Below are 14,283 nucleotides of genomic sequence, written 5' to 3'. Positions count from 1 at the left end.
GATAAATAGGAGTTGATTAATTATGTTCTGAGTGCTCATCTAGGATTAAAACAAACCAAACAGGTTATAGTAATATCGCTTATTAATTTGTCTGAACGAAAATAAGAATATCATCTCACTAATTTATCGCACATCATAACAATTATTATGAAATATAGATTGAAATAATGGAGAAAATAAGAAAAAATGTTTGTGGACACATAATAAACTGAAAATAAAAAATTAAAGATGGCGAATAATAATCCTTTACTCAATGGAATTTCATGATATTTTAATTTTCGAAAACTTTGGTAAATAGGTTTTAGGAAACTATTTACAACCTTTTACAAAAATGCAGTCATTCTCTTGAAATTAAAGGAATCAACGTTCTAAAGAAACTTCCTTAACTATTCTATTGTAACTACAACAAAAACATAAATGGCTGCCCAACCGGCCGCCATTTTCATTTTTGGAGTTTCCTTACCTCTTCGTCAGAAGTTTTTAGCTGTATTTCCACTGTCCAAGAAGAATTCCCATTAGTTCCAGGGTCCGTAAACAACGATTGTGTGTTGGCCTGAAATAGCGTTAAAACTCGGCGATAAATTCAAATTTCTATAACACAAGACATTGTCAGTGTGTCAGTGAAAACAAAACATTTATGACTAATTTAGAAATATCAGTCAAACGTGAAAATTACTTACCTCTACACACTATTTGAGAATAAATAAATAAATATTTCATAAAATATACTTAATTATCTTCTCAACAATAGATAGTGTAAAATTAAGCTTTTGACAGGTGTAGAATACCACGTCTGTTGGTAAAATTTCATCAGGTTTAAATATCAAAGGTTGAAATTTAATCGCATATTAAATGCAGGTTTATTTCAACGTTGAATCTTAACAATAGATTTGGAACCAAAACAAGTAAGTTTAAAGAACTATACTAACAGTTTAGCCCTGGATATTACTTAGGATTACAAATTAATAACAGAGAATAAAAGATTTAAGAACTTAATAATATAATAAATGTAAACCTTTCGTATGTCTACATCAGATAGAATCAATTACTATTAATTGGAATTAAAAGTATAAATAGTATAATAAGAAAATTAAGTAATTAATAACTGTACTGAGATGAATTTTCCTTTCTGTGAACGTGTTTCGTAATATTTCGCAAAATTATCTTCAAGACTCCCTTGAATAATTAATGCACACAGTGCATATCATTTAATTAACTCTTCCTTTTTTTCTTTTGATATTTCATACGCTTACATTTGAAGATAATCGAAATTCAATTTCGTAATCATCTTCACGCATATGGTAATATTGGTTAATACGTTACCTGGATTTCCACGCGGGGGGTAATGTCGTTAGCGATGCAAGTGAACACGAAATCGACGAGCTGGTGGCGTAGATTGCGCATGATTATCTCGTATTCTGATTGGCTCAGCTCCCCATGCTCGTGCTTGTCTTGTAACGCATCCAAAAAGGCCTCCACTAAGTCATCCATTCTCTGTGGAAATTCACCAATAGTTTGTTTAAAAATTTAAAAAAAAATAAGAAAAATAAACAACAACAAAAAACACACACAAAAAAAACCGAAACTAACAATACTTATCTTCATTCAGACATAATTATTTCACGAAGTGTGTGGATTAATCCCTCTAAGTTCTAACGGCCATTTAATATTTAAATAGGGCCGGAAGGATAAACCTTGAAACAGTCTTCTGTAACGGAGAGTAGCTTTACTGAAACGAGTATGACTCTAATCAGATTGAACCCAGAATATTAACTGCATTGATCAAATTTTGTAAAAAAAAAAAAAAAAAAAAAAAAATCGGTTGATAAACATTATTCTGGTAAAAATATGATTTTCTTTAATCTCACTTTTTGAGAAAGCAAGTCAGATATGAGTTTATTTGGCAGCAGATCGCATGCATTAAGTGCATCGCTTAATCAGCAAGTGAAGCAATTCAAATAGCATTTATCAAACACACTCCTGGTCAAAGCTAAAATGTATAGGAGTGTAATAAAATGAAATCAAGATAACTCACGAGTAACGTTCTTATAAAAATATTTTAAAAAGATTAATTACGCATTCAGAGATATATTCTGAAATACTAAAATAAAGATTTCGTACGACTACTCACCAGCGAAGCCATGACAGCATGTTACATAACGTATTAAGTAAAATAAAAAAAATGATTCGATTAACGGTTGCTAACAACTCCAGTATCCCATCACCAGCTTCCAAATCCGAGCAAAACAAAACATATATATATTGTATCTAGATCACACTGTCTGAAAATCTTCCCATGAGCATGCGCATGCAGTTAAACTTGTTTCAAAATCGATGGTCATTAATATGCACCGCATTTCAAACTCAACAGATGAAGATAGCTGATGAGCAGCAATCATGTAAATGTTTGCTATTTTTCATTTAATCCACTATTTCAGGATGAATAATCTAACTTATTTTCACGTTTATGAAAGAATATCGCTATACATGTATATGAATTCATAACGTGAATTACAGTAAAATTAGATTTGCTACAAATAACACTCGTTCATACGTAACTGTATGGAGCAAGCTATTGACAAAAGAACTTCAGTATTCTAGATAATAACTACATTGTTCGGATTCCAGTTTTACCAATACAGAATTGAAACCTGGGGGAGATACAGTATCAATGTACCATTTACTTGCCACATACTCTTGAAACAATACATTATATAGATCCTTATATGACAATGGCTGAAACAAGTCATCAGGAACATATTTTTTTTCAAATACATGCTTCAAAATCCAATATGGCATTGAAAGTCTATTATGCACCTAGACATGAAACAGCAGCTGGGAATGAGGTTTTGATATATATATTTACTAACTGTGGCGTGAATAAATGACATTTTTATGCATATTTGTATTTCATGAATTGGAGTTTGAATACTTGATCAATGTCTGTTTCATCTCCATCTTGTTAATTATCATAATTGACATGATGCACCAGATCGAGGATGCTGTCCTGTATATTTTACCCAGGACAAACCAGTCTAATTGCCTAGATAAAAAACTACGAAAACCAACGTGATGATAATACGTTGAAAGTAGTGACAAATTGCTTGGTTCACTTTGAAATTTACATCTTATGAATAGCCGTGTTTATAAAGAACGACAGGAATAAAAGATAAAATACAGATAGTGTGAACAGTTTCAAACATCTTACGTCTCTGCAAGGTCTATAATTCGAATTCATTTGAAATATAGTCATGGATATACATAGAAATTGTACTATATAGAAATTGAAAATTGACTAGAAAACATAAATGATGACAAGACAACTATTTATCACTCAGCAATATATTTTTTTGTATTGCATTAATTTTATATACAAATAACTACTTCCTAACCATCCTCGATACTCCAGGGGTTCCGATCACTTACGATCTCTACACCCCTGGACTATCTCATCGTAAAACTGGAGGCAACAGAACAGAACAGGTAATTTAGTCCTTTGATGTACATCAAAAGAGCCGTATAACGGTACACTGTGGTTGACTATGTGGCTTTGAAGTTGGGAGTCGCTCTCTCTGTAGTCTTCAAAGGAAATCTTTGCTGGTCTGTGATTGGTCAAATATTTTCAGCTGAGCTGCCTTCAATTTCACTATGAGATAGTCCAGGGGTGTAGAGATCGTAAGTGATCGGAACCCCTGGAGTATAGAGGATGCTTCCTCACTAACAAAGGACAAAGGTTAAATAACACTTTTTTGCACATGCTTGAAATATGTCACTGCTCCTATTGTCAATAAGTATTTGAATATGAAATGTCATTTAAATATTAGATACCCAGATGATTACGTCTTAATCCTTTGATATCTGGTCCTTCTAGAATTCCAGTTTTATCGACATTCATTGACTTTAAGAAATTTATTTAACTTTAAATTCTCCATAGAAAAGCAACACAGAAAACGGAAAAAAGTTTGGTTTTCCTTACCCTCTCTTATGGTTTTCTATGGAGAATTTTGCTTTCATGAATTTCTTACAATTAATTAATGTTGATGAACCTGTGCCCTGGTCTAGCAAATCTATTCTATGTGACAACTAAATTTCCAATCCCCATAAGGACTAAAATCCATGCCAAAAAAGGATGTGACAAAGTAGGCTTATACTTCAATACACAATGCTATGACTACTGCACCATTAAAATGGCTTAATAAGAAGTCGAATTATTGCAAAGGTGTCTACCTACATATATCTAAATCACTATGGGGTTGTAGATCGTTAGTTCAATGACATAATCTGTTAAATTGTTATGTTTTCCTATTTGATATGGTCTTTCTTGGTGAAATTATGTCTTTTTAATCCCATCATCATAAAATAATTTTTTTTAGTATTATGTTATTTTTTATTTATTTCATTTGTATTGTGCCCGCCATTACAGCAGCATGTTTACGATGCGTTCCTTGGAAGGTATATAACCTGCAATGGTGGTATTTGGTATGTAATCTACAACAAGAGTAATGTACACAAACCGATAATTTTAGGTACCAGATAGATTAGGTCTATTAAAACAACTTTCCTTTACCCAAATAAACAACTCCAGCTTATGTTGAGTTCACCATCTAAAAAATCAGCCGCATTATAGTGTTAACCATCGAAAATAAAGCTGCCAAAAATAAAAATCAATATTTCGTTATTGAATTACTGACCGATGCATCATACTCTACTCTACTGTCTGTATAGTATTATTGTTTGCAAATGATGCTTTTGCGTGTAATTTGAAATCTCAGTTCATAAGTTGTGTCTCTCTAATCCTATCAAGCAGGAGAAACTATGACATTGAACTTTAATTCACATTACATCGTTTCGATTTAATGTATATTATTAGCAGGATGTCAGTGAAGCAAGATTAAAAAAGGGAATTTTAGGCATAATTTATAATGCTGGTGCAATCGGCGTTGTCAGTATAGAAAGCAGACAGACCGATATGGAACTGAATTTGACATGGCGGCTGATTAAGAATAGTTTTATCGTAACTTGCAGCAGGTGATAAGGAGACAATATTAAATTACTTCCTTACAATGTACACTGCGACGCAATATAGTTCTTAGACATCAATAATTAAATGCACCTGACCATTTTTACAGGTAAAACGCCAATCCCTAGCAGCATTCTAAATAACATATTGGCCTTACTGCACCCGAAGTGATTAAACAGTCTTTCCCCATCTGTCATTGCGATCGCTTTAATATCCCTGACACATCGGGTGGATAGCAATGTATTTGGTCATTCATACAACATAGCAACGAGATGGTCATGTTGCCTGGCAACGGTATCTTTATGACGTCATCTAAAAAACCTACATCTGATAATGCTATACAATACGCATTATGACATAAGTAAACTTTAAAATTGCGCCTTTCAGTGAACGCTGTAACAAAGAAGTGGTTCATTCATAGTCTTCATAACGAAAATCTACTTCTAGTTCCATTAGATACCCTTAGAGAACCAAGCTTTACTACTTTTATATGTTTGTTTCCGATAATAGCACTATACAACATTTTAGTAGAAAATTTGTCTGGGTTAGCCTAAACCAAACTACATATATGAAATATTGACAAAATCTTTATTATTTACCTAAATTCGTAAAGAGGTAGTTGTTAACATAGCTATAAACCAAATTAGAATATTGACATTCATACATTCAATCAAGATTTTAACAAAATACACTTGGTATGTAAGTATTATTGGTATTGTGTAATACAGAACGATCGCCACAGAGGTTCCACGCTAGTCTGTCTAATGCCAAATGGTATTGTGTAACCTACAAAACCACTGAACCGTGAATTAGTCGTCCTTGAATCTATATACAATACACGTGCTTCTCATGAGTGTAAATCATGACCTGAGCATTGATCCCAAACATTTTAAAACACTTAAAGTAGAACTCTCAAAAACACTTCTCTTCGAATCTTAAGTATACCTGCCTATTCTACATTTTCGAAATGTTTGATAGGGGCTTTTGCCATTATAAATGTCTTTGTATATAAATATGTATGTATTAAGCTTGAGATTAACAATATATATACACTGACAGCTGGTATTCAGTGACGTGGGTCCCATTGCCATGACGGATTAATCTTGGTTAAGTTCCCGTTTTCATTCGTAAGAAACCTTAACAAGGAGAGATAACTCCTGGTTCAGATAACTATGGCCCATGATATCATAACAAACATTTAAACTTTTTATTTCATATTTGCAATTTGTTGTCTGCTTTTACTTTGAATACTTTTGACCCTTCCAATTATTGATAAGTCCTGGAAGAACAAAGCAGCTAGCCATCTGGTTGGGATTGGCCCCAGATACATCAACATTCCATAACGATAAGGAATTCCTTAACTTAAAATTCTCCATAGAAAAGCGTTACAGAAGCTAAATAAGAACTCTAAAGTTAATGAACTTTTCTTAACTACTGTAATGCTTCCATATAGAGAATTTTAATATAAGGGATTTTTTAATGTCCAAGACTGTTGATAAAAGATGTTTACTAATCTTAAACAGAATACTATGGTTTTGCTATCGTTAACACTAGACTTTATAAAGGATTTTGTGTATACGGATAAAAGTTTTTTATATTGAAAATGCTCCATCCAGTGTCCCCCCTCTCCCATCCAGTGCCCCCCCCCCCTCTCCCTAGGACTATCCTTGATGCTTGGGAAGAACGCCATACCACACTGTTTCATCCTATCCTTCTAGAATACTAATAGCCAAAGATATGGTGAACTGAGCCAGCTCTTAGTAATGCAGCTCTATATAATTAACGATTCAATGCCCACTGGTCGACTTACGAACTATTCAAATGAAATGAAGATGACATTTTTTGAACTATAATGGGAGTATATAAGGTTCATGCAAATATAGAGGAAGTTGGGTTTGGTGCACAAGAAAGCAATCGGAGCATGCATACAATTGTCCACACATAAAAAATTCTTAGAAAAAAACTACAAGAAAAAAATGAATAAAACCAGTTTACAATACGTGGAGAGCTGAGGATAGATTTTCGTTCAAGACATAAACCAGATATTTTGCTTTAAACCGCCTGTACATTCAATATTCGCGTAGATAAAAAATGACAGATGTATATTAAAATTCTGCACAGCCTATAAATATTATTTATATCGTTGTAGAACAAATAAGACTTTTTGTCAAATGATAATTTGTATCCTAAAATCGTTCGCTATTTCTTAATTGTATTTTTAGGCAGTATTCCGGGTTTTTTTGACGTACATTTACTGTTTCGTCATTAGTTTGTGAGAGGAAATATAAAAACCGATGACGTAATACCTAATACATATTCTCAAAGAAATTTGCAAATAAGATATTGCATTATCAAAAGATATTTCGGAGTTTGGCTAGCTATATCCAGATTATACATTGTACTTGAATTCGTACTAACCATCCTCGATATTCCAGGGGTTACCATCACTGTCGTAATATCCACCCCTGGACTATGTCATAGCAAAACTGCAGGTAGTTCAGGATAAAATACTGACCAATCGCAGGTGTGTACAGATAATTTCTTTGAGGATTACATAGAGCGACGCCCAACTTGAAAGTCATACAACATAGCGTTTTTCGGTTCCTTTGACGTAAATTTATTAGCAAAAACTACCTGTCTCATCTGTTGTCTCAAACAGAGCCTTCAGATTTGCTATAAATAGTTCTGAGGTGGATATAATGACAGTGATAGTAACTCCTGGAATCGAAGATGGTATTAAACATGCAAGAGAACACACACAATATATATATATATATATGTGTGTGTGTGTAAAGCATTGTACCATAAGGGTGATATTACTACACGAGCCAGTGTAGACACTCACCCTTTGGAGGTGGGATGGCAAGCTGTTAGGTGGCTCATTATACCAATCCATGTTAGTGGGTGAACGCAAGTCAGCAATCGGCATTAGTATGATACTGGATATGGAGCGCTCGCTGGCCTTCTTGTGCAAATTGGCACCATAACGCTCGTAACTGTCACTTACGATTCTGTAGTAATCTAAAGTTTGACCTTGACTTGACCTCGGAGTTGGTGTCATGGAACCGGAAGAGGAATAATTATCATACGATGTCCGGTCTTCATGAGTGACCCATCCTTTTCTGTTCCTGTCGTCAGTCTTTTTACTTGGCATTCCTGTTTCGTCCGGAATTGTCCAAAAATCTGAATCACTATAATTTTCTGAATCTGAATCACTATCTTCGTAGCTCTCCGTCACTGTACTGCTTCGCTTACTAACACTGCGGCCACTTCTTAACCGAGATGAGCTCTTACGTTTATGGGAACTTCTACTGTAATTCTTTCTATTATTATTGCAATTTCCATAAAAGCTGTCTTCGTCATTATCGTCATCTTCGCCGTCGTCTGCGATTCGACTACTAGGAATGTTTTCGTCAAAGTCACCTTCTGTGCCTAAACTACGAGATGCACGCAAATATTGAACTAGCCTGTCCTCTGCTACTAAAGAGTCTCCGCTGTCCTTCAACTTTTGAGATCTCCTGCGATCTCCCAATCGGCATGAATGCGGCCTTGATGTATGCACAGAATTCTTTTCGGAATAGATAGTTTCATCAGAATCACTTGACTCACCAGTATCTTCATGAACGTTCAGATCACTGTCTGACCTTGAGAAGTCGGTGCTCTGTCCATGCGGTATTTCATTTTCTACAATACCAGAATCTCTAGAAATGCATGGTCGAAGCTTGCCGGGGACGTTTGGGAGACGCTGGTCTGGAGCTGCTGGACGTATCGACGGCACACTACCCCGATCTCTCACTTGGCGTACGCTGTTCGCTATGACTACAGACCTATTACTGGAACACACGGAACTGAAGCCTGATCCCATCGCTTCTGTTTAGTTTCACAATATAAGAAAAAAGCAGCACAGGTCAAATTCCAACATGGCATCATCTAGCCTTTTTCAACCTGGAACATAAAAACAATAATGAAATTTAAAAACAATTGTCAATATCAAAATTTTGAACACATGAAAAAACGCATGCACTATATTAAATTCCATAACAATTATTTTTTATTTTTTCAACCACCTTGAAAGTAAAACAGCAAATGAAATATGAGCACAAGTACTAAGTATACACATAAAGCATGTAAAATCGACTCAATGTATGATTCATGCAATCATATTTTACGACTTTATGCTATCAACGAAGTTTCTAAAATATATTCCTATGATTGGCAAATTATTGAATCATGTAAAATCTACGACAAAATTAGAGATATGTTCGGCACATTGTGCACTGATATAAACATTTTGCGCTTATATTTCAAAATTCACAATTATATTTGAAACACACAATACAAAAGTATTTCTCTAAAATAATTAACAATAATTGAAAAAAATAAAGATAATATATATCACCTCTGGAAGAAACGAAACATAATAATCCCTCAAAGAAAAAATTGTCCATGCAATTTAAAACCTCTTAAGAAGAAAATTATAAAATCCATCAGTCTATCATCGTTTGCCTTTTGTGTGTCACAAAGAATACTTTAAATGTTAATCCATGGTCATAAACAGATCCTTTTAACACATAAGTACCATATTGTGTCTGAACAATCTAAACAAGCTAGGAGTTATCAGTCGATCGAGTCCTGCAAAACGTGGAATCAAACTAGCCCAGGTTCTATCAAACGACTGGTGAAATACGAAGGAAGGGGAAGAATCGATGATAATATTCAACCAGATGCCGATAAGTAGGAAAGTATTGTTCAACTTTGAGAGAAGCATTCAACTAAATTGTATTGGCCGTGATAAGGCTACAGCAGGATCTGGACGGCCGCCAGATGTGTAATACCATACAGTTCAAATATCGGTATTATTTCTTCAAGCAAGACAAAACTTCTGACGTTCAGGGTGATCGGCTGTTTATTAGATGTCAAACTAAACATCAATCTAAATAATGGTATTCTTAAAAATCATATTGCGAAAAGATGAATAGATATAAACTAAAATATTTAATTAGCTGTATACTTTAAGGTTTATGTATCATTCGCGGTATCATTTTTTGGATGTGTGTTGGGGGTAGATGTCTGTATGTACACAGCATTGGGTAAACTAGCGTAACATAATTACGGTTACCCGATTAGCTTGTAATACTACACCGGTACCGTCTACGTGCTGCTTGGAAGGAAACTTTTGTATTTTTATAGTGTTTTAATGCATCATACGTTTTTATAACTTATAAACTTTTTATAACTTTGAAAACAAACCAACAATAATAATCTGATTTTACATAAAACTTTATAATGAACACATTATAATTGAAAACCGAAAATAAATCAAAAATCGTTTTATGGTGAATTACAGATTTTTAAACAGAAAATCGACAAAAAAACAGTTTAGTGAGTAATTTCAATTTGGACGTGTTTTACGTTACAAGGATGCGACGAAATTTCATAGAATACGAAAGTGGAAACATTGCAAATGATATATATCTCCTGTGTTGCACTTTCGCAACTTGCAGTTGCGTCATTTGTGCGCCTAAATCGTGACTACGGGATGCAGGTCTAGTGGCAGAATGTCAGACACCAAAACCACTCGGACAGGGTGTTAAATTAAACAGATGAGAAATCACCTAGCCCGATCTACAGGCGCAGAATCATTACTACCCCTAGCGGAGACATGCGTGACTAAGTGTAATAAAGTGGCAATCGTTAGAATAATGTATTCAATATTTATATATCAATTACACAACACACGAAACCTTACCACATTGGCTGCTGCATGTGAGCAGACAGGCATGAGGTAAAAATGGGAGTGAGATTACAAAGTAAAGGGGATAAACATATGATTATAACAATAAATTAATAGAATTTGGCTGCTATTCCAGTTCTTATTCCTGTAACTGGTCGTTAACCACAGCATAAGTACTAGGATGGCTAACCCTGACAAGCACAAAGTAAATGACTTGGACATCACCCCTTCACCAAACTTCATTACTGCAACTCAACTCAAATATTTAAATACAATAAAACCTGCCTTAAAGACCAACTCTGTACAACGACCACCTGCTTAATAAGACAAATGACTAATATCATTTGATTGTATAAAGACCACTTGGCGATAAAATTGTACTCTTTGAGTGGTCTTTATAGACTGCATATGCTATACCGTCGTCAAATGATGCTTATATAGTATTGTATGCATTGTTGTCGATAAAGAGGAAATCATAATATCCTTGTTTCTCTTTCATTCTTTGTTTTGTATTCATTTTATCCATTCTGTGGTTAGACTTAAAGTACTACAGACATTCTAATCAGACCATGTTATACTCTATGAAACACAAAACAATGAACTGTGCAAAGACTGACATTAAATATTCATCGATGACACTCGCCATACGAATTTACAATTGTATGTCCAACTAGTGGATAGAATAGAAACAATGGCAATCAATTGGAAATAAGACGAACTAAAGAGTATTAAAATTATAAACAATGTCTAGATGCCGTCTTTGTCAATAGCAATTGTTGGTCATGGGTTCCCTTCGGTGATGAGCTTACAGATACCTTAATGCATCAAAATCATAGCCTGATAAATGTACTTTTCCGATAAAGTACACGGGATTACAAATTAAACAAGAATAGGGTATCATCATACGTGCCTTTGCTGTTTTGTGTAAGAGCTAGACAAAAATTGCCAAAGCAAGAATGGTCATTTATCTATGACATTAGCTTTTTTGTAATAGAAACAGCTCATTATGGTATTCCAGTGAAAATACCATTGTCCTATGTTCAGAACATCGCACTTACTCACATGTAGACATCAAACACGCGATTCAATGCTTGGGGTAGGATATCAGAGACCTTAACCATTGGGCCACCTTCACCTATTACATGGAGTTATATAGATCAATGGTTATTTGACAATTATTAAAGTAACAAGACGCTTTTATTATGATTCATGTGGTTCCTTGTCAAACAACAGCTATTGGGTTTGGTGGCGGTGGTGTGTGCGTGAATTTCCCTTGTTAAACAACCCAACGTAATATCTGCAAGGTAACCATTCCTCGGCGTGTTAATAAATATCCCCAACGAATACGCAAATATTTGCTGTCTGCGTGAACTGTGATCATAACCTCATAGCACTGGGCTTTCATAATCGAAGACTTGGGCATGTCTTTTCTTTTCTGTACTTAATGTTCCGAATGATTAATACATGACGGTTCAGATTGCAGATTACACCAATCAATCTCATTGAAGGGGTATTTACCAACATTTACCGGCACTGTGTAATGCGTCATGATTTCACTATATCAACATCAACTGATGGTCCTTGAAGTGGATTATTTTGGGTTCGGCAGGTCGGGGCTGATTGTGGAGGATAACGCAGGGGGAAATATAGTCAAAATAGAATAGAAACATAATATGATTAATATTAAAGGTTATTACAATTTACAGTCGAACGATCTGCCATTTCTCATTATCGTAGAAGAAAGGATATCACTTATAATGTTTACATAAATGGGACGACGCATAATCTTTATGAAATATGAAATTAACATTTATTTTAGTACAGAAGGATGTAGACTGAAATCCTATCATTTAAAAAAGTAAGTTATATTCTTTGCTAAAACAAAATATGAAAGTCAGAATATTATGAACCTTTTAATTTGAATGGTTCTGATGTTAAATCGACCTTTTGAAACATCTAATATCACCTTTTTTAAATAGATTTTTCAGATATCGTAAACGAAACACCATTGAAGGGGTACAAAATAAAGTTAAATTTGGGGAATCAATTTGGAATAAAATAATCTTACTTTTCCTTAATCTTAATAAAAATGTGAATGTTGCATTATTATAATTTAAAAAAATGTGTTATTGAAGGAAGTAACAGTGGTATATATATATTTTGATTCTTGATATAGGGATGGGACCTGTTCTTTAAGATATTCGAAGTTGGTCAGTAAGCCAAGACAGTAAGAAAGCGATCCGATCAACCTGTAACTAATACTCTATTAACTTCTGCATCAATAAAGTCAAGTTCCCTTGTGTATTTTTAAACGTAAACCTCTGATTTGAAAATTGTTATAAAAATCAATGGAGTCATACCAAACGTTTAAAGTTCCATATGGTCATTTGTAGCACTGCTCATATTCATTGATAGTAATATCAATTTAATGTTCTGTTTTTGGGTTTTGTCAATAGCTTAAGAAACAGTAAGCTAAAACAATGCAATAAACCACTGTATCATGGGGAGACAATTAATAAGCAGTTAATACATTCTGCCATATCCGTTTAGCAGTTTCGTAAAACATTCCTGGCTGGTTTTTGGACAGATGCCAGAAATTTGATAACATCAGGTATCCGGATATCGGGTTCCGTCAAGGTAACTGTACTTTTAATTTAGTTTGAACAATAAAGCTTCTAGTCAATTACCCCTTCGTAATTAACTCTTAAATGCAAATATTTGAAATTGACAAATGACTAATGATTAAAACCTGTTTTTGATCAAAGGTTTAACCGACAATATGTCTGCATAACATTATCGCTTACATATGCCATTTGAAAATTGATTAATGTTCATTGAAATTATCGATACTTTCCTGTTTTAGCATTCGATAGACATCAGAAACATTCCATAGAGGTATATGATAATAATGCAATTTACTTTTAATTAAATTGTAAATGAGAGTATTTTTAAATTAAAGAAAGCAATATTACAATATCAAGTACACTCGTTCGTTAAAGGAGATTGCTATGCTATAAAGATGACAGATATTATTTAACTAGTATATATTCTGCGGTGGCATGCTTGCAAATATATCCAATAGTCTATAACTGACCTCCATCTACAGAAAATGCCACTTGTTCTACAACTCGAACCTTAATATGAGGGTCATAAGTATCGAGATGGCTGCATTTTAGCTCTCTATGTCCAGGTGACACTGGAAGTGTGATTGCAGAATTCGATATTTTACTGGTCTTTTCCTTTCTTGACCAAACTTGCTAAGTAGTTAAGATGCGTTAATTCTTTAATTGTTCTTGCACCCCTTGTTCACATTGGATGAATGATTAAGGTGTCTGACATTCTATCACTAGCTATCTATCTATTGGCCACGATGGTTAAATGGTCAATGTGTCAGAATCCCCCATATGAATTCCATTGTCTCAGAGTTTCGAGCTGCGTAATGGAGTCCAAAGAGGCATACATGTATTTACCATGAGACATGTGTTATCCATCTACTTCTAAAACGACCAGTATTAGAATGTCAACTTCT

At 34.2% G+C, this 14,283-nt stretch overlaps 1 protein-coding gene across 4 annotated transcripts in view; it reads right to left on the bottom strand.

Moving 5' to 3' along the window:
• LOC138304937 (serine-rich adhesin for platelets-like) overlaps positions 1-14,283 on the bottom strand; it is a 70,398-nt gene that overhangs the window by 29,791 nt on the left and 26,324 nt on the right. For 3 of the 4 annotated variants that reach the window (XM_069245351.1, XM_069245352.1, XM_069245350.1), the window contains exons 2-4: positions 7,866-8,965; positions 1,324-1,494; positions 464-553 (exon numbers count right to left, since the gene is read on the bottom strand). In XM_069245351.1, coding sequence (XP_069101452.1) covers positions 464-553; positions 1,324-1,494; positions 7,866-8,885 — 1,281 coding nt within the window. In that variant the 5' untranslated portion in view covers positions 8,886-8,965. The remainder of the gene's footprint in view (positions 1-463; positions 554-1,323; positions 1,495-7,865; positions 8,966-14,283) is intronic. The other variant, XM_069245353.1, reaches the window with a different exon arrangement.

Source organism: Argopecten irradians, chromosome 12 (genome assembly GCF_041381155.1).
Source record: "Argopecten irradians isolate NY chromosome 12, Ai_NY, whole genome shotgun sequence".
In the NCBI taxonomy this organism is placed as follows: domain Eukaryota; kingdom Metazoa; phylum Mollusca; class Bivalvia; order Pectinida; family Pectinidae; genus Argopecten; species Argopecten irradians.
This window is presented reverse-complemented; position numbering and strand designations above follow the sequence as displayed.